Source organism: Cucurbita pepo, chromosome 11 (assembly GCF_057944985.1).
Source record: "Cucurbita pepo subsp. pepo isolate OVF chromosome 11, ASM5794498v1, whole genome shotgun sequence".
In the NCBI taxonomy this organism is placed as follows: domain Eukaryota; kingdom Viridiplantae; phylum Streptophyta; class Magnoliopsida; order Cucurbitales; family Cucurbitaceae; genus Cucurbita; species Cucurbita pepo.
In genome coordinates, this window is record NC_141808.1 from 14,293,253 (window position 1) to 14,314,899 (window position 21,647).

Sequence of the window (21,647 nt, forward strand, 5' to 3'; positions counted from 1 at the left end):
CTACTTTCGAGAGTCAGGTTCATGTTTTTCATGATCGTGATCCTCTGATCTAGAATGATTTAATTATTTTTTTGGTAAATATTTTTTTAGAAAAAATATAACAAACAAATACCTCCCATAAAGTAACACATTACTTTGGACATATTTAAGAAATATTTCTAGGGGTGATTAATACAAAAACTTAACCAATAGTGTTAGTTGAAGGTTAATATAATCTCTAATGTTTTGATCTATGACATTGAAAGTTTTGTGTCAATTGTGTAAATTGATTCAAATGTTATACTTATAGTTAAAATGATTTTTTTTCTCATTTATTGGAATGTATAATGTATAATGTCATCAATATTTGGCCTTTATTGTAACGAGTCTCATACTTATGTTTCTATTTGAATATATATTTTCTTAAATTTTAGATGACATCAAAGTAAGAAATCATATCATATGTTCGAACTTCTATAATAAATTTTTTGTCAATTAATATTATATTTAGTTGGGTCTTGTGCAATTTTTTAAAAGCAGAAATAAAGAAAAATGTTAAACAAATTTTAGAAAACGAGATTAGAACAATAAGGAAAAACAACAAAATTGGTAGCATACAACTCAAGTATGAAAAATTGACAACTAGTATCTCCCTATAATACATTTTGAGGCAAATTGTCTTGTCGAACATCAAAAATGACTAGGAGCCATACATAAATAATAATAATAACAAAAATACATTCTACCTAATAGAAAGTAAGGTAAAAATAATTGAAATGGGCATGCGACGATAAACAACACGCCCTAGATAAACATGACCGTAATACTATACACAAAGGTACTTAGATAAAGAAACATTAAACATTGAAGTTTTTCTAATAGACCCTATACTGTTTATTGAATAGTACACTCATCATCTCTTTAGCTTGTGATACAAGTTTACATGATAGAACAAAATACATCGATTACTTAACGTTATATAAGAGAAAGATCGAACGCAAGTATAATATCTATTTCTTATCCTCCGACAACAAAGTAAATTGTTGATGTACTCATTAAAGAACTTTCAATCAAACAATTCAACAATCTAACTTCGAAAAACATCCTTAAACCAGCTTGAAGGCAAGTGTTGAAATTTCAAGTATTTATAACGTTCAAATGTTAATCATAAATACTCGATAATCGAGTATGTCCAATATAAGGCGACCTAAGTTGCACATATATATGTTCAAATCTCTCAAAATTGAGAATTTTGAATCGAGTTGGTTCATCATGCCTAATCCTTAAGCTTATTGAACGAGGACTTGTAACGACGCTGAATTTTAGGCAAGTAGATCAAGAAACTCAATCTAATGAAGCACAAATCCATGAACAAGCAATCCTCCAGAAAATAAACACAAAATTAAGATAGAAAAACACCACCTTTATCCAACATTGCTTCCCGAACTTGATATCTAGTTTATTTGATTGACAACAAAAGAACTTACAGGCTATAGAATCACTCAACAAATCAAATTTCTGATAAGTCTAAAGAGCTGGAGACTTTATACATCCAATATCTACCTCCAAATACTTAAAAGAGGCTAGAATCTCTCAAACCAAAATAAGAAATAATGATAAGAAAAAGGAAGAAAAGAGAGAAACAAAGAAAATTTCATATGCAAAGGCAACAGAAACCAGAAATAATTGAACAAGAGCATATGTAGAAGAGATAAGGTAATCCCTACGTACCAGGATTAGGAAATATATTGGAGAAGTTGGGTAACTTATCAACATGTCTCAAGGCACGCTCAGCGATCTGCCTTGTTTTGTAGTCACCATGCTGGAAGGCATCGACAAGTGCTGTATTCACGTTTGGATTGTTCGAGAATTCGATAGCGATGTCGTCGTTGCGCAACAGCCTCTCGGCTGTCCAAACTGCCCGTCTCATCAGATTCTCTGAGCGGTTTTCAAACAACACGTTAAATATAGGCTGAACCCCATCTACATTGTGTAAAATGTTCACGCCCTTCTCGACGTCGACCCCATCATCCAACAAAGTAGATAGTGCCGCAAGTGCTGCCTCGACGACCTTCTCACTTGCGTGATCTAAAAGGGCTACCAATTTGTCGACTGCATTACCTTCCAAAAGACAAAAAGTTTCCTTCAAAGAACATGTACCCCGGTGGAGAGGACACAGCCCTGTCAGCACTGGTTGTGAGCTGAAGCATGGGAAAATTGAGGCACAAAATCCTGGTTCCGGAAGCGTAGGTAACTGAGTCAAAGTTTTAGATTCTAAAGATAGATTTTCCAATGCCATGGCTGAAACCATCTGCACATTGTCAAGTCCATTAGACTGAAGCAGTTCGATGAATAAAGCAGCAAGATCGCGGTTGCGACAAAATGCAACAGCATCAGGTTCATCAGCCAGTATAAACGTAATCCTCGCAAGAATTCGAACAAGGCCTTCAAGGAATGGTGTTAAAAATCGGCCTCCCCTAGTCACCCCTTGGCGGAGTTGAAAAATTCTAAGGTGGACCAACTCAAAAGCTCCTTCATCAAGCATCTGCCGGGAGAGGCCTAAATCCCTTTCAGGGAGATCAGCTAGAAGCCCCACAGCAGCTGCTTGTTCTTCTGTGATTCCTGTATTTTCTGCTATGATTCTAAATAAACTGCTCAGCTGGCCAACCGAACCACGTAGAGCATCTGCTAGCTCCTGGCTTAAGTGTGGGGAGATGTTCTGGAGGAGCTTTATAGCAGAAACACGCAAGTCCAGCTGTGGGGCCTCGATAAATTGAACCAAGCTGATTATTGCACCAGAGCTTCTAATGGCATTAACAATACTCGAAATAGTTGAAGGAGAACTCGTAAGTCCAACAAGAACCTGGAGAAGCTTGCATTCAATGGCTGGACCGGTATTGCTAATGAGTTGTAGCAGGCTATGTATAGTAGCTTCAGAGACAAGTGTGGTCTGATTATTAGGTTCCACTGGAATGGAATTGAAATCACTTCCTGAGCTAACAATATTGGCAAGAATTGTAGCAGATACTTCTTTTAGTTTCATGGGAAGTGGGTTCGAACCAACTGCGAAAAGATCCCGAACGAGAGGTGGCAGTATCCCTTGCTGTACCAAAACTCGTGCACTAGCCTCAAAAGACGAAATCTGGTTCAAGGCTTTTAATGCAGCTTCTTTTGCCTGCTTATCACCACTTCTCATGATATTAATTAGCGACGACCCCACGGTCTGAGCCACAAAGAGTTTGTCGTCGTTATTTAGAACTAGCTCGCCCAAATGTGCAGCCATAGAATGTTTAGTTTCTGGGGGGCCTGTAACAATCCCATTGAAGAATGAAGTAATTTAAAAGGAAACATGAAAGGAATTCCTCAAAACTGTGAGGATATCTCTGCTGCAAACCCATCCAAAAGTTCAATCACATGCTTTATACATAAATTAAGTTCTTTATTAAAAACATGTAGACAAAATTAAGACATGTATTTCCATTGCAACAGATGTCATAAAACAAAAGCAAATTTGATCTCTCAAATGACTAATTAAGTTTCTGATTTCAGTATTTTCTTCCCATCAGTCAAAGTTTAATCCGCTGCTTCTTTTATATCTAAGGCTGAAGTTGCCTCTACACACAATAAATGAATGAAAATACCCTGTTTTTGTGGTATCACAACTATACTCCCGGCATTTTTTTTTTGTTTTGTTTTGTTTTTTTTTTTTTTTTTTTTTTTTTGTCTATTGCCACCAAAGTTTCTGTAACGGCCCAAGCTCAAGCCAACCGCTAGCAAATATTGTCCTCTTTGGAATTTTCCTTTCGGGCTTCCCCTCAAGGTTTTAAGATGCGTCAACTAGGGAGAGGTTTCCACATTATAAGGAATGTTTTGTTACCCTATCCAACCAATATGGGATCTCACAATCCACCCTCCTTGGGGGCCCAACGTCCTCGCTGGCACACCGCTCAGTGTCTAGCTCTGATACCATTTGTAACCGCCCAAACCTACCGCTAGCAGATATTGTCTGCTTTGTCCCGTTACATATTGTCGTCAACCTCACGGTTTCTAAAACGCGTCTACTAGGGAGAGGTTTCCACATTATAAGGAATGTTTCGTTCTCCTCTCCAACCAATATGGGATCTCACACTCCCCAGGGAAAACTGGGGAATGAGCTGACTGAAACACCCATTCAACCTAATTTTAAAACTCCAACGATTGAAACTAGAGTCTGAGTTATTACATGCAAGACTACTTTGTGTATGTGAAAGAATAATGAGTCGGTTTATGCATAACTACTGCAGTTCATCTCCAAGCAGTCAATAGAATACTCTAATACTTGAAGGGAACCGCAGGGAGAGACATAATACCAATGATCTAAAATAAATGCGAAATATATGCTATTACTTTCTAGTTCCCATGTAATGTTCCAGCATTTTTTCAGTTGAAGGAGCGAAGCTGCCAGACCGAACTGGGGAATGAGCTGACTGAAACACCCATTCAACCTAATTTTAAAACTCCAACGATTGAAACTAGAGTCTGAGTTATTACATGCAAGACTACTTTGTGTATGTGAAAGAATAATGAGTCGGTTTATGCATAACTACTGCAGTTCATCTCCAAGCAGTCAATAGAATACTCTAATACTTGAAGGGAACCGCAGGGAGAGACATAATACCAATGATCTAAAATAAATGCGAAATATATGCTATTACTTTCTAGTTCCCATGTAATGTTCCAGCATTTTTTCAGTCCCTGTTAACAAAGTTCCAATTTAATCCTTTTAAGTATTGATATTTTTCCATTTAATCTTCATCATGGATGAATGTTATGATAAACTTATTTGGCATAACACTTGGTAGATTGACAAAAATTTATTGTAGAAAAAAGAACATCTAAGAGAAGACTTGAAAGTTCGATCAATCCAAAATAAAAGACCACGCGTTAGTCATAAAAGGACAATGAAGCAACGAATAACCAAGGGTTTCTGCCCCTGAGAATACAGACAGCAACAAGAGGGGGAGGAACACCAGGAGGGGAACATTCTCGGCCGTCTATCTGTAACAGCCCAAGCCCAAGCCCACTGCTAGCAGATATTATCCGTTTTTGTCTGTTACGTATCGCTGTCAACTTCACAATTTTAAAACACGTTTGTTAAGGAGAGGTTTCCACACCCTTATAAGTAATGCTTCGGTTCCCTCTCCAACCAACATGGGATCTCACAATCCACCCCCTTTGGAGGCCAGCGTCCTCGCTGGCACACCGTTTGGTGACTGACTCTGATATCATTTATAACAGCCCAAGCCCACCATTAGCAAATATTGTCTGTTTTGGCCCAAGCCCACCATTAGCAAATATTGTCTGTTTTGGCTCGTTAGTATCACTATCAGCCTCACCGTTTTCAAACACGTTAGTATCTTCTCTCTAACCAATGTGGAATCTCACACTATCAATAGTATTTATGTCCCTATACATAATTGTCCACAAGAAAACTTTAACTGATTTAGGCTGGGTAAGTGACAGAAAGGCTGATTTCGAAGAGAGCCACCTGGCTCCAGTATTCATTTGATTTTGTCCTCCCCTCGGCTTAGCTGTATACTTTCAAGTTTAACATAGGATGCTGCCCAGTTCTCGAATTCCCAGTCAAAAATACCTCATCTAAAGTTGAGTTCCCAAGTCGGCCGATCCTGATTCTAACAATCAGCGACCAAGCATCCTTAGATGTCTGGAAACAAATCAGCCAAAGGTCTAGAGTCCACCCAAGAGTCTTTACAAAACTGAATACTTCTGCCATTGCCTATAAAATTTTTTGACAAACTGAAAAACACATCTCAGTGTTGGCAAATATTGGCCCAAGGTCAGCCACTAAAATTCTTTTTAAGCTCTTAGGTCATCCGACCACCAGAATCACACCCAAAGATTGACGCAATCACTCTTCTCCAAAGAGTGTCCTTTTCATGGTTGAATCTCCATAGTCATTTAAGCAGAAGGAAGGCCTTTCGTTGCTGCAGAGAGCCAACTCCGAGCCCCTCGTACACCGATGGCAGTGAAGTGGTCTTCTAATTGATGAGATTGTTTCCCGGCTTATAATTACCACCACTCCACACACAGTCCCTCATCACTTTCCCCATTTCTTTAATCATCTTGATCAGAACCATTTGGAGCAAAAAAAGGTAAATAGTTATGCTATTCAAGACGCTCGGATGTAGCCCACGATCGAAATATGTCGAAACAAACAGACGCTCGGATGTAGCCCACGATCGAAATATGTCGAAACAAACAGACGCTCGGATGTAGCCCACGATCGAAATATGTCGAAACAAACAACTGAAGCAAGAAGAACAACTTAAGGGGAGAGAGATTTTGAATAGAGGAACCTTAAGCACTTATGCCTTTTAATTCTCTTTATGTCGAAACAAACAACTGAAGCAAGAAGAACAACTTAAAGCAAGAAGAACAACTTAAGGGGAGAGAGATTTTGAATAGAGGAACCTTAAGCACTTATGCCTTTTAATTCTCTTTGTTGGTGTGAAATGAGCATACACCTCATGAGTATTTACAGTGGAGAAGGATGTTTCCTAAACTTTCTCCACAAGTCAGCAACTACTAACAATTTTCCTTAACAAAAGCCTAATCATTTTCATTCAAGTTAATAACTCCTAAACAATTATCCTAAAATTGCTCTAAGTTAATAACTTTTTTTGCTAAGTCAAGCTTATTAACTCACGTTCTCCTCTGTAAGCTTGACTTTGTTCGAGATTCTTCACTTCGAGAAACTCTCGCATGTCTGCAAATTTAACCTTTGCTAGGGTCTTGGTGAAAATGTTCGCACGTTGCTCTCTAGTTTTAACTTTGCTTGGTCCCTAGTGGCAACCAATGGGGAGCATGGGACACTCAACTTTATGGAAAACAGAATGCGGTCTTGTCATATGAGGGATGGTTAAAATTTAGGAATATTCTTTTTAATTTATGGAGTGTGGATCTTTATGAGAATATCAAAGATTGCTTTTGATATGGTAACTCTAACCCGTTAAATCTAAGAACCCTCATAAACGCTTTGGATATGCAAACTCCAAATTCATAAATGCTAAAACCCCCCAATCAATTTGATTTTATTCCAAATGATTGCAACTCTTGGAATTTGATCTAACAATCTTATTAAAGAATAAGACCTTTAGATCTAAAATATCCAAGAACCTCAAAATGATAAGGAATCACCCCAGAAAAAGTAAGATCCGAATTACCTTGTTGATCAATCATGGCAAGAAAAGTTATTTGATATTCTAATCACTCCACAAGCAAAATCGATCATGTCAAACTTGCATGATTCTAAACATGCAACATACTACATAGAATTGCAAAAATACTTATCTCTCGGCTAAAAGAAAACGCAAATGCTCTTTTTACTACATTTTTGAAGTCTACTTAATAAAGATAGCATACCTCGCTTTATATAGTCTCAAAATAAAACTCTTGATCTTCCATGAGAAATTTTAAGAGTGGTAACATTCATACTTTATGACCATAATTAGCCACTAAATAAATTAACATTAAAGTAAATAAAAAGTCTTAAAAGTACAATAATGAAACACCATAACTTTAGATTATCATCCACCCAAAAGTAAGTTCATATTGCACCCAAAATAATGAAGTCCATCTTCCTTGAATGATAATCTAGAGTTATGGTATTTTATTAATGTATTTTAGGACTTTTTATTTACTCTAAGGTTACATGTATATAGTGGCTAATTATGGTCAATAAAATATGAATGTTACAAGTCTTGAGATGCATCATGGAAGGTCAAGGATTTTAGTTTGAGGCTATATAAAGCCATGTATGTTGTCTTTGTAAAGTAGACATGGAAAATATGGTAAAAACAGCATTTGTGCTTCCTATTAGTCAAGGACTAAGTTTTTTGCAATTTTATGTAGCTTAGGTTAATTGTTTGGAATCATTCAAGCTTGACATGGTCGATTTTACTTGTGGAGTGATTCGAATCTCAAAGAAGTTTCTTATCTTGAGATATTTGATCAATAAGGTAATCCAGATCTTACTTTCTTTTGGGGTAATTCTTTATTGGTTTGAAGTCCTTGAATATTTTAGATCTAAAAGTCTGATTCTTCAATAAGGTTGTTAGTTCAAATTCTCAAGAGTTACAATCATTTAGAATGAAATAAAATCGATCTGGGAGTTTTAGCACTTGTGAACTAAGGGTTTGCATATCCAAAGCGTTTACAAGAGTTCTTAAATTCAATTGACTAGGGTCACTATATTGTTTGGTATCAGAACTTTCGGCTAGATCGGATCTATATTTCCTTTGCGTTTCTTTTTAATTTAGTTTTCATTTATTTTTATTTATTGAGCTTATAATCAATCCAAAGTTTAAAAATCAATCTTGGCTCTAAAGAAAATTTTGAGAGGTAAGAATGAGAGCTTAACTTGTGTAAATGAGTGCAAACAGAATGGGCTAAATTTTCTTGAGTGTGAGAAAGTGTTGTGAAGTTTTTTGTGTTTCTTAAACTAATTTTTGCACCAAAGTTCACAAATAGATTCGAGGATGAATCCTTTTAAAGAAGTGGAGAATAATAGTGTGTCAATCATGCAATATGAACTTCAAGGAAAATGAGTTTCATTTATTCTTAGATGGTTACAAATTGATAATCTAGAGTTATGATGTTTCATTAATGTATTTTAAGACTCGTTATTTAAACTAAGGTTACATTTACATGGTGGAAAATTATGGACATAAAGAATAAATGTTACAACTCTTTGAAATGTCTCATGGAAGGTCAAGAGTTTATTTTGAGGCTATATAAAGTCATGTATGTTGTATTTGTAAAGCTAACCTAGAAAATGTAGTGAAAAGAGCATTTGTGCTTCTTTTTAACCTACGGCTAAGTTTCTTTACAATTCTATATAGTTTAGGTTGCATGTTTAGAATCATTCAAGAATGATGTAATTGATCTTGCTTGATGAGTAATTTGAATCTCAAAGAAGTTTTCTCGCCTTGAGATATTTGATCAACAAGGTAATCCGAGTCTTACTTTCCCTTGGGGTGATTCCTTATCGTTTTAGATTTTTTGAAATTTTAGATCTAAAGGTCTTATTCTTGAATAAGGTTATTAGATCAAATTCTCGGGGGTTTAGCATTTGTGAACTAGGGGTTTGCATATCCAAAGCATTTATCAAGGTTCTTAGACTCAATTGGTTAACATATCAAAAGCAATCTTTGATATATGAAGTTCCGTTTTTCAAACCCGTGTTTGAGGCTCCTTGTTCCGTCCACATTTTTCCATTAAAATTCTGAAAGAAGCTGGTGAAAGGCTTCCCAACCTTTAAGGTGGTCCAGGCCTGCTGGAACTACAATGTTGTTCTTTCCCCCAACATCAAAGATATTAGTGACCTCAACAAAGTTACCTCTCTTATTCATCGTTTTTTGAATCCACAGAAACGATCATTGCAAAATGTCGTTCTTATAACACTTATGTAACCGAGGGGTATGAAGGAGGCCTGCAATTGCGTCTGTGATCCATACCCCCAGCACCTCTTCAACAGAAATATAGAAATATCTTTTCCAATGCGTCTCTGTAATTGTCACCACTCTCATTTATACCGTTTGTCAAACTCCACTGCAATAAATTTGTTTTCTATTCTGGAGGAAAGCTTTTTGGCTGCTATTGTGACTTGGCAGACTAAGTTAGGTTAAAGCGGGGACATTCTAGTTGACGAATAGGTTATCAGCAATGATGACTATGGCACGGTCGGCCGTGGGGTGGGGTGGGGTGGGGGGGGGGGGGGGGGGGGAGAGAAGTTGGGGAGAAGGCGTTTTTTCCAATGTATTTTAGAGTATATTTTCTTCCATATTCTTTCTATGTAAACAAAATTATACAAGGACTGTACAAACGGAAATCAGCCAGTCCAAAGTTGGATTGTCATCGAGGACGATGCCGAGATTAAGTGGGAGAGAGTGTCATGATTCAAAGAGTGGTTGTGCCCCAAAGTAAGTCATCGAGAACAATGACTATTAGTGAGGAAGAATGTCACAACTCATAATGGTTGTGCCCCCAAGTAAGTCATTGAGGACGATGACTAGTTTAAGGCACCAACAGCAATTTTTCCCCGACCTGAGCCTATATTGGATTTCAAAACCATACCTCAGTAATTTTGTTAGCCACCTATGATGATCAACACTAACCAACAGATTTTGTAGACTTCGCTGATGTGTGCATAAAACTACATAAGAAATTTCCTTCTCAATGACATTGACTACATTTCTATACTGCGAACACCCTAGCTATCAACTCCATTTAATAAATGGATATTTGTTGGGCTTGCTATTAAAGAACATCATAGGAGTAGACCACTGGTCACTAAATTTGCATCAGAATAGCACCTAGTCCATAACCACATACCTGATTTTTTTTCTTTCAGCCCTTTAATGAAGTTCCCCACCAACTCAACATCAAAGAGCTTCGAGAAAGTAGCAGTAATCATCTTGAACTGGATCCAATATTGCCTCAAGGTGTTCTCTTGTTTTGTCATAATCCAATTTTTTAATATTAAACTACAGGAATATAGGTTTTCCAACCAACATATCAAATTTCCTCTACGGTTACTACTACTTTAATTCCATAGAACTCAACCATTTTATCGGTAACGCTAGATTCCTTTTTCTCAAATTACCAAAGCCCAAGCCTCCTTACTCAAGTGGTTATGAAACTACTTCCCATGAACCAAGTAACTTAATTCCCCTTGCCTGATGTTAGGAATCACTACTCTCCACAATGGTATGCTATCGTTCACTTTGAGCATAAGTTCTCATGGCTTTGATTTGGGCTGTCCCAAAAGGGCTCATACCAACGGAGATGTATTCCTTACTTATAAACCCATGATCATTCCCTAAATTAGCCAATTCCCTCCCAACAATTCTCAACAATCCTCCCCTCGAACAAAGTACACATGGAGCCTCCTCTGAGGTCTATGTAGCCCTCAAACAACCTCCCTTTAATCAAGGCTCAAATCATTTCTCTGGAGTCAAATCCCTCAAACAAAGTACACCCTTTGTTCGACACATGAGCCACTTTTGACTACACCTTCGAGGCTAGCAATTCCTTTGTTCGACACTTGAGGATTCTATTGATATGGCTAAATTAAGGGCATGGCTCTGATACCATGTTAGGAATCACGACTCTCCACAATAGTATGATATTGTCCACTTTGAGAATAAGCTCTCATGGTTTTGCTTTGGGTTTCCCCAAAAGACCTCATACCAATGGAGATGTATTACTTATAAATCCATGATCATTCCCTAAATTAGCAAATGTGAGACTCCGTCCCAACAATCCTCACCCTCTGCTGCCATTCAAAGAAATTCCCTTATCTTCTTTAGTAAGGATAATACACATCCTTCCTTGCCATCAGGAACACTTGACATACATTAAGTTGGCAAGCTCTCCGGGACTAAGGTAGACAAGGTTAAAGCACTCTCAGAAGGGCACAATTTTTTCCAATTTCCCAATGTCCTTGAAAACTTTTCTTCAATTGGTCTCCAAAACTCCACTTTTCCAGACATACGGTTGTTATCAATCTCCACTAAACAAGTATCGTACATGTCCACGTATCTTTAAAATCAAATTACAAGAACTTCTTCAAGAACAAAAGTAAAAGAGACCTACAAACCACATGTCTAATGTGTCTGTCTATATTGGTTACATATCTAACAAGTAACACCACTATTTTGCTCAAAATAGAGTGCATGTTGTCTTAGGAGAGTACCATAATTCTTTACACGAGCCAAAGCTGAAGTACAGCATTCGGTAAAATATTTCCTATAGGGTGGTCTAGGAAGCACCGACACATCCCTATGACACGTCCCTAAGGCAAGTGTGAGAATGTCCAGCAGATAACCAGCAGTAATATGCTTAATTACAGGCTTTACATGCACATTCTAATGTGTATTCAAATATAACTTAGAACAACAAGGATACTGCAGGACAGGGTTTGGCATACATTTAAGCACATGTTGTTTATTAGAAATTAGTTCAAGTATTGAACAGAAACATGGAAAAATGCTTTTTTAGAATGTTTTCTTCCTCACCTTTTTCAAAAGAAGCAAATACCAAATGAAAACTAATAACTCTAATGCTGAAGATCATGTACGCACCTTCAAGAATCTGTGTCAGAAGAGGCCTCAGTCTACCATATTCAGCCATTTGTCGAATATTATTCTCACATGTCTGCAGATTCTCTAATGTTCTCTCAGCATTTTCAACTGTGGTGACGTTCTCAGATCTGCTGCTTGACATTCCAACTAATATAAGAATAGCCCCATTAACTGAACCAATCTTTTCACACAAGTCTTGGGACGTGGAAAGCTCATACAGCAAAGCTACAGCTTCCTCCTTCTCTTTCGAACGCTCATGACGCAAGAACTTTACTACCGTACGAAGAGTGTCACCTTCAGCTAACATTTCCTGTCAAATGAAACAAGTGGTTCACAAGAAGTCCACAAGCATAACTTAGCTAGCTCGACACGCTAATGAAATCTAACCCGTGAATGACAACCTTACACTCATTGTCTTCTTGCACCACAATTTTAAGCGTTTCCAAAGCTCTAAACTGAACTCTTCGACTGGTGCTCTTCAACAAGCTAACAATCATAGGTATTAACCCCGCATTTCGTGCGATGTGGCTCGACAAACCCTTTTGGCAGACATGTTGAACATACTTCAAAGATCCCAATGTTTCATTTTCTGGACTTCCCAAGTTAAGTGACTTACGAGCCATATCTAGCTGAACAGCTTCATTCCTCGCAGTCCACTCTTCAATAGTATTTCGCAGAGCAATACTCGGATTCAGATCCGTGGTTCTTAATTCTTTTAGTGTCATTGGACAGATTGGCTTCCTTCTACCCTCCCTGCATTCGTTGAACCACATCTCAATGGCCGCACGTTCAAAAGTTTGCCCACTTTCTATAGTAACAGGATCCCGCATTACTTTCTTCGTTAAAGGGCACAAAAACGAATCATAAATAGGTTCAATATGCAATCTCGCGTAAAAACCGCTCTCATCTGAAAAGCTTCCAGAGTCATCATAACTTCCATCCCAACTCTCAGCCATCCGATCTACAACTCAAGCCCTGAAAAACAGAGCCACCACAAGATTGACTGCACAGTAGCCACGAGAAATCCAAATGGAGTAAAGAAAACCTCAAAATCAACCCTAATCTCAACAAACACAACAACATGAAAGTAAAATAACAGGATTAAACAAAACGAAAGCGAAAATCAAACCTGCAATGGCTACGCCCTACTCAATCGTGATCACGCGTGGCAGGGGAAGGAAAAAAACAAAGCACATTAAAAATTCACAAGACGGTTGCGATTCCTTCCAGCAAGGAAGAATCAGGAGAAGGCTAATTTCGCGGAAGAACAATCCAGGGGGGCTTGTTGACCAAAGTGGACTCCATTACAGGGGAATTGGCTGTCATCCATGAAAGAGGGAGAAGGATTGGAGTTAAATATTCGTCGGGGGAGGTGGAATTGAGAGATTTCTCAGGTTAGAGTGTGATTCGATGGCGGAATTGGGCTGTGATTGGGGCAAGCAACAGGAGCTTCCACGATATAGAGAGAGAGAGAGAGAGAGAGAGGATGAGGGACAGGGAGGGGTGGTTGACCGTAAGTAAGAGGGAGAATGGCGGAAGGCTTATCGTAAAAAGTAGTAGGAAAAAAATAATCCCTTTTTTTTTTTAATCCTTTTTGTACTAAAAATTTTAAATATGAAATAATTATTTAAGATAATGTCTTTTTTTTTTTTTTTCTTAAGTTATATTAACGTATCAACACGTACATCATGAAGTGGTAGTTAGAATGCGAGACGACTTAAATCCAAAGAAAAGCGACGATGGAAAAGCCGTTGAAATGATGTCACAAGGAGAGAGAAAAAATCAGAAGGAAAATCGTAAGGAATTCTAGCTCAAACACGTGCAATAGCCCAACCTCACGGCCCGCGACTCGTGTACTTGCAGCAATTTGCGCCTTGACCTGACTCGACTTGCACACACGTCATCGCCTCGTTGCGTCATGTGTCACACCTGCAGCTGAAAATCCTTTCGGCTTCGACTCGACTCGGTAAAGGGAATTTGTCCATTTTTCATCGATCCGACCATCTTGAAGTTGAAATTGACCTTGATTAAGGTAATAAAGGTCAATATAATGTTCAATTTTTTTATGTAAGTTAATTTGAGTTATTACCGAAATGGGATGGATGTTCTAATAGGAGATGACAACCAACGATACTTTGAGCAATTTCGAGGGACGGAAAGTGAACGTACTCGACTTTAGAGAAACGCCGGCTAAAGTCAACCAAGTAAGTGGTCTTACTATCGGTTTGGTTATAATTGTATGGTGTACGGAAAGTGAACGTACTCGAATTTAGGGAAACGTCGGCTACGGCCAACCAAGTAAGTGGCCTTACTATCGGTTTGGTTATAATTGTTTGGTGTTTGATGACACATATTCATGGCTTTCACATGTCATATGCTCATATATTCGAACGATTATAAAATGATATGTGAATGTTATGTTGTATGTGATGAAATGATATGTTAAGATAGAATATGTTTGAAGACGTGCTCGTGATATGTTATGTGAATGTTATGATATATGATAAGATATGATATGTGCGTGATATAATTTGATACGTTAGAAGATATGAGAAGTTTATGATAGATATATGTTCGACGTGAATGATATATGATATGATTGACATGCAATATGAAGAATTGGCATCATGCACAACCCTGATATACGCATGAACAAGGGAAACGATCATTATGTTTACATAATGCTGCTATATCGGCCGCTATTCCTAACAAGTGTTCGACATCAACAACTACCAAAGAATGCTCGCCCGATAAGAAAAAAGCTCAGGAGGCGACAAACCGACTGGGGGTCCATACTCATACGTGGGGGTCGTGTGTAGAATAGTAAATACACATCCAATCACCCGCTTATGATAGCCGTCGTAGGAATATGTACTGATATTGGGTCCATACTCGTACGTGTGGGTTAGGGGTTACTTATTGAGTATTTCTTAAAATACTCAAGTCATGTGCTATTCTTATTTTTCAGGCAAAGGCAAGACCCCCTTGTACGGTTGACAGTGGCATCGCAACCTAAGAGACTGTGGGTAATTTGCGATAGTAGCATATAGGTCAGTATATGACATTTTTACTTTATATTATTGTCAATTTTTATTATTTTATTTAAAGCCCTTCTAGATAGCATGAAAGACCAAGGTTATGGTTTTACTATAAAGTTTTGAATGAAGTATTTCGGTATAAAATGTCTATGATATGTATACAATCAATACTTTAGGTTAGGTAGAAATTTAGTGTCGATGTCTCCCTACCCGATAGTTATAGGTTGTAAGCTGTTGTTATTGTCTTTTTGCTTCTATCACATATAACACCAATTTCAATATCTCAAATTTTGCTTTCAAAATTCTCTTTCGAAATCTCTCTGCCCCCGTTTTCTAAAACTTTCTTCTTGAACCGGGGCCAGAGGCTCGAGCATAAGTTGCTTGTCCGTAGGCTACGCAAGAATGAATTGACTTAACTTACTTTCTTGTTGGGAAGTGAGTGTCACACAATCGCAAGTCCGCTGCCATAAAAAAACGTGATCGTGATGCGTTCACAATTTTACTTTTGGACTATTTCATCCAAGAACTTACGGGTGAAAATAGATTGAGTTAAATTTGCTATCTACCACCTCGAATTTTAGCAACCACTACAACTCAACGTGCCTCTCAATTATATGCGCCATTAGAGAGCTCGATATTCTCGAAGACACCACGTACTCCGAAAAAAAAAAAGAAAAAAAAAAAGAAGAAGAAGGTTACTACCATCTCAATATATACGAACAAAAACTGTCTATTTACACCTCATAGATCAAGTTTAAGGGTATTAATGTTTCTTTTGAAAGTTTATAAATATTTTTGTGATGTAATATGGATTATTTTTTTAATTTTTAAGATTATTTTTGAAACAAAATATTAACGGTTGAATCTCGTATGAATAGTAAAAGTATTTTTTTTAAATTTATTTGAAAATTTAATGATATTTTAATTTAATTTTTTTTTTTTTTTTTTGGACATAACCGAAACTTTTGAATGTTCAAACATATTTTAAGATAAAACCCAAAGTTTAAGAATATTTCTAAACAAAATACTAAAAAAAATATATTTGTAATACCTAGTCGTCCACCACTACCCGATATTTAGTTAGTTGCATATCAGTGGCAACGTTTTAGCTCGTTATTTAGTGTGGTTAACAAACACTTGTTACTTATTGTCATTAGCCTCATGACTTTAAAACGCATCTGCTATTGATAGATTTCTACACTCTTATAAAGAATGCTTCGTTTCTCTCTCCAACCTAATCTCGAGTTTTGTTTCTCTCTCCAACGGGTGTAAAATGCTTCGTTTCTCTCTCCAACCTGATCTCGAGTTTTGTTTCTCTCTCTCCACCTGGTGTGAAATTTTACAGACATATAAGATAGTATTTAACGCTCTAACACATCACGGCATATCATATATCACCAAACAGGATTGGGAGAAAATTTGTATTTTTTAATTAAATTTTTAAAAATGGAAAAAAATCATCAAAATCTCTTTTTTCTAATCTCTGTATTTGGTAACCTTAAAAAGAATATACACAAAATCAATAAGCTCAAAAAATCTACGGCCAACGTCATAATCACTGCCATGCCATTCTATACCCCTCCGCCGTCTGAAACCCAAACCACCGCCGCGTCAACAACCTCAACCGATCATCCCTAACCTCACAGAACTTCCTCGGCCAGTCCGGCGGCTCCACGGCAGTGTTTCCGAGGCCCGGTGCCCTATCTTTCGACGTCGGATTAGCCGGATCCTTCCAATCCACCACGTACGTCGACACGCGCCGACGAAACTTCATCCGGAACTCCGGCCACGCCTGGTACTTGTAGTGATTCACCACCGCCTCCGACGACTTCATCTTCCTCCACCGGAACTCCTTCCTCAGTCGAAAGTGGTGAATCACATTCAACAGCGACGGATCCACCGCCTCCAATAACACAATCGATTTGTGCCTCTCCTCTGCTTTAATCCTGCAATTGTAGCCCTGCGTTACTCCCTCCGCCGGATGCGAGATTCGATTCGACGGCCCGTAATCGTTGCACATAATCGTGATCATTCCGATTCCGTTATTCTCCGCTGGAATTAGCGATTTCAACATGTTCTTCGATGGTTCCAATGAATTCAACCACGACGGAGAGAAGACGAATTCGTCGATATCGACGATCATCATCCATTTGCACGATTTCTTCGAATACTCCGCGCTGTGAGAAAATCCAGCCTCCTGTGTTTTAGGCCAAATCCAGAACACGATCTCGATTTTATATCCTTCCAATTTCAATTCCTTCACGATCTCTGAAATTTCATCGTCGCTGCCATTGTCGTACAGTATGAACTTCTCAACGCCGATGCTCGAGTAGTAAATCACCCACTCCTTCAAGAACTTTCCGACATTGTACACCATCGTACAAGCACAAATCATCAATTTCGCCTCGACTGAATCGCCGCCGTAGCGCGGCGAATAATACGCGACGGACGGCACGAGGATGCTTTTCCCTTTCGAATCGAAAATTTCCAGAGTGATTTTCATCTTGTTGTAATCATCTCGCGTTGTTAAATTCGGATGACGGCATCGGAAAACCTCCTGCTCAGAGCTCGTAACGGCGGTTCTAATGGCGTCGTCGCCATCGCCGAACACGCATTTCAAATCGCTCGGCGATCGATTAATCCCTCGGCGATGGTTTACGCCTTTGACAAACAGAACGACGTCGTCCTCTGTTTCCAAAGCTTCGTAAGCTAGAAAAGTCCATCTCATTAATTCCATCGCCGGAGAAGAAGAAGAAGAAGAAGATAACTCGTTCTTCGGCGATTTAGTGAGCAGCGGTTGCAAAAACGGCCGGAGACGACGGACGGACGGCGGCATACGACATTTAAACGTAGCACGACCAGTAAAATCCAAAATACCAGAGAAATTAGCCGGTGAAGTAGCGTTATTATGAAACAAACAGAGGAAATCCCGGAGAGATTCCGGGGAAGAAAGCGGCGTATGAATTGAAGAAATCAGAAGAATCTCCCAATCGGGGAGAAGAATCGAAAGCGTGGGGATAGAACGGAGAACGGAGGAGAGTTGGCGATTCCGATGAGCTAAATTAGCTTCATGGATAGCGTAATGAGCGACGGAATTCGTCGTCGACCGAGAAGGGAGAAACTTATCGGAAGAGAGGGACGGGAGATCGCCGCCGGAGAAGAAGGCCTTACGGGAGATTTGAAAGGAGAAGATGAGAAAAACGGCGCAGGAGAAGAGGAGGCCGGCGAAACAAGGCTTCCGGCGCATGGTTTTCAGAGGAGAATAATCAAGACGGACATGGAGAGGAATTGAAGCGGGCGGTGATGGGGCTTGCGTCACAGGGGGATTTTATATATATCCAAGGGAGAAATAGGACACGTGGAAGATAGTGATTGGTGGTCATATAAGGATGAGATTTTTTTTTTTATCAGCTAAAATGACTAGGAAACGGAGATGATATTATTCCCTCTCCCTTTCAAAATTAAGACTTAAAAGATAAATTTATTATATAAATCGAAAATTTTAATTTTGGAAATTCAAGATTATTAGATTTTATTACAATATTTTAAATTTTTTTTAAATGAAAAGATAAAAATGGAGATTGAAATCGACGGTGGAGATGTGGACATCTCTGCTCAATAGACGGTGGAGATATGGACATCTCTGCTCGTTTTACCTCTCTCTATTTTCCATTATTTCTTTCTAATAAGTATATTAATATATTTAAAAGGCATTAAATTCCACAAAATAAAAAATTTGATATTAATTTACCTTCGTAAAATAATTATTTAATTTCATACTATAATAAACAACAAAATTAAACCAAATTAAAATGAGTAAATAAAAAGGGTGGGAAATAAATAAATAAAAGAAGATATGGGGTTAATTAAGGAATATATAAGAAGTGTGGGGATAGAAAAGGAAAAATTAGAATAACGTGTGCAATGGATAAAGTTGACTCGTAAAGTATAAGGAGAATAATAAGATTAGTTAGTGTCCGTCCAACCCTACTTAATTTACCCTTAACACACGGGTCCGTTTGCTTTGGTCGTTACAAAAAATGTTCGGGTGGTTACCACAACCCTAGCTCCAAATTTATAGTAGGCTCGACTGAGTCGTCCGTGGTAGTGAGGTGACTGTAATTTTGCTATTGGAACCATATGACGATGGTTGCTAATCGTGAGCGGTAGTAGTAGTCGTAGTGGTGATTGTCGGTGATGGGTGTTGGTAGTCAGTGACAATGATATGAACTAAGCTATCAATCATGAACGATAAATTTCAAGGAAAATATTGAGAAAATGTTGTTCAAATTATCACAAGATGTTGCAATTCATGTCACGTTAAAGAAGAATCAAGTTTCATTTATATTTGAATGATAACAAAATTTGGATGGATGATAATTTAGAGTTATGATATTTTTTTATTAATATATTTGAAAAGTACGTGTACCTAGTAACTAATTATGGTCATAAAATATAAAAATTATAACTCTGGTAACGACCCAGGTAAAATTATGAGCTTTATTATAAAGTCGATTTATGTAGTTTAGATTGCATGTTTAGAATCATTCAAACTAGACATGATTAATCCATCTTATGGAGTGATTCGAATCTCAAACAAGTGTTCTTACCTTAAGGTATTCGATCAACAAAATAATTCAAATCTTACTTTTCTTGTAATAATTTTTTATCATTTGGTATCAGAGATTTCCCTTGAGTTGATTCTTTATCAGACAATAGTGACGATAATTGCCGATAATTGTCGATAATGGTCGTTGTTAGTTGCCAGTAGTGAGAGGTGGCGGTTGTCAGCAGCTAGTAACGACTGTTGGTGATTGGTAACGATGGACAGTAACGGGCATGCGAAAATGAAGGTAATGTCAATTTTCTTATATAATATAATGTTTATGTGTTACTAAAATAGCATTTTATTAAGAAATGGCATATGAAATATGTGAATATAGAATATTTGCCATTTTGCATCAATCTTGCCGTCACGATGAGGAAAAGGTTCAAATGATTAAGGTTGTCTCTTTTATTTATTTCATTTTTCAGACATTATGTGTAACCATAGCTGTCTGTACAACGTCGGAGGACACCAATGTTTTTAATATTTAAATTAAACAACACAATATTTTAATATTTTAACCCGAGACGAGATGAAGACGAGAAATATATTTCAATCTTCGAGATTTTTTCTTTTATCTTTTTATTATATACTTTTTTTAAAAAAATATTTATTTTAAATAATTTTTAATTGATAATTTCCATTCACCTATATAAATTCAATAATAATATTTAAAAATATAAAATAATATATATTATTTACTTACTGTGTGTGTATATATATATATATATAATAAAGGTGAAGACAGGGACGATGAATATAATGTCTATCTTTGACTTCTAATTAAGGTAAGAAATTTCTCTCTCATTCCCCATTTAAATGAGGATTCTCGACCAGGTTCGGAATGCGCTCACATGGAGCATTAGCCGTAGCATATGTGTCGGGGTGTTTTTTTTTTTTTTTTTTTTGTGATTTTTAATCGAGTGTTATTTAAAAACCCTAATCTCGAAAAACTTGTTTCTTTTCTACGTATATACTCTCCTCTTTGCACAAACCCTCCGGAATTTTAAATTTTTCTTACCTTAATCAAGTCCTAACACAAAATGATTTCTCGTTAGTTCATCACATCCCTCTACTTGATCTCGTAAAAGCTGTAATATGATAATTAGTCAAGTATCTTCGAAATCAATTATTTTATACGACAAAAGGGGCATATACACATACATTGTAACATTCTATGTCCAAGATTTGAAATATGGATTTGACACCTAATGACCCCGACATTCTCCTGCATCCTTTGCGACATTATCCCGTTACTTATTTCTCTCCCACAAACCAATACGAGGTTTTTTCAACATGTTTTGTTCTCACTCACATATTTTCTAGTATAATTTTCAGTAATATATAATAGATTTTTTTATTTCTAATGATATATAGACATTAAAAATTTGTTAAATTTTTAATTTTGTGATTTATTAATTTTTTACCTAATCAATTATTTAAAAAATAACTAATTTATTATATTTAATACTTAATATTGAATTTTATGTGTAATAAGATTTTTGAATTTTAAAAAATGTCAAATATTTTAATTATCTATTAAATATAAAATTAAAATATTAAAAAAAAAAGACATAATATTAAAAATTTATTAGATATATTAATAAATAAAAAATAAAAAAAAGAGATTAGTTGTTGGCAAACTGCCAGCTCATCAATTGACTTTCCAGTTTCTACATATTTTATAATATAAATTTGCAATCACAACGACCGTTTCCAAACACGACCTTACAATTTCATTCAACTTTGTATTTTCATTAAACAAATCAAAAGTCCAGCCAATCAGATTTCTCCACGTGTCCTTAAATTTATTTTATTATATTGAAAATTAGAATCCATTAATGCTCATACCTCAAACACTTCTCTTACAACGTGTCCCAT

The 21,647-nt window shown here is 37.1% G+C and overlaps 2 protein-coding genes and 1 long non-coding RNA gene across 4 annotated transcripts; all 3 read right to left on the reverse strand.

The window, feature by feature from the left end:
• Window positions 1-1,387: 1,387 nt before the first annotated feature.
• On the reverse strand, window positions 1,388-13,634 carry LOC111805362 (U-box domain-containing protein 44). Of its 2 annotated transcripts, none has more exons than XM_023690419.2 (4): window positions 13,252-13,634; window positions 12,524-13,097; window positions 12,123-12,432; window positions 1,388-3,285 (listed from the first exon to the last, which is right to left on the reverse strand). In XM_023690419.2, the coding sequence occupies exons 2-4, from the start codon at window positions 13,076-13,078 to the stop codon at window positions 1,703-1,705; spliced, it is 2,448 nt and encodes an 815-aa protein (XP_023546187.2). In that variant the 5' UTR covers window positions 13,079-13,097; window positions 13,252-13,634; the 3' UTR covers window positions 1,388-1,702. The 2 variants fall into 2 exon arrangements, with proteins under 2 accessions (XP_023546187.2, XP_023546186.2); XM_023690418.2 differs by having other exon boundaries at window positions 12,524-13,125.
• Window positions 5,375-9,731, reverse strand: LOC147790397 (uncharacterized). The gene is made up of 2 exons (XR_015422908.1): window positions 6,451-9,731; window positions 5,375-6,335 (listed from the first exon to the last, which is right to left on the reverse strand). It is a non-coding gene; the product is annotated as an uncharacterized LOC147790397 (long non-coding RNA).
• A 2,986-nt stretch (window positions 13,635-16,620) lies between the features above and the next one.
• LOC111805790 (glycosyltransferase family 92 protein RCOM_0530710) lies at window positions 16,621-18,475 on the reverse strand. The gene has a single exon (XM_023691023.2). It carries the CDS (start codon window positions 18,405-18,407, stop codon window positions 16,716-16,718), a length of 1,692 nt encoding a protein of 563 aa, XP_023546791.2. The 5' UTR covers window positions 18,408-18,475; the 3' UTR covers window positions 16,621-16,715.
• Between the last annotated feature and the right edge of the window lie 3,172 nt (window positions 18,476-21,647).

Bases quoted from the DNA above. Each gene is read 5' to 3' on its own strand.
- LOC111805362 (XM_023690419.2), bottom strand. From the start codon at position 13,078: ATGGCTGAGAGTTGGGATGGAAGTTATGATGACTCTGGAAGCTTTTCA. The intron at 12,433-12,523 runs GTTGTCATTCAC...TTCATTTGACAG, and splicing joins AAGAAGACAATGAGTGTAAG to GAAATGTTAGCTGAAGGTGA. The intron at 3,286-12,122 runs GTGCGTACATGA...GGATTGTTACAG, and splicing joins TCTGACACAGATTCTTGAAG to GCCCCCCAGAAACTAAACAT.
- LOC111805790 (XM_023691023.2), bottom strand. From the start codon at position 18,407: ATGCGCCGGAAGCCTTGTTTCGCCGGCCTCCTCTTCTCCTGCGCCGTT.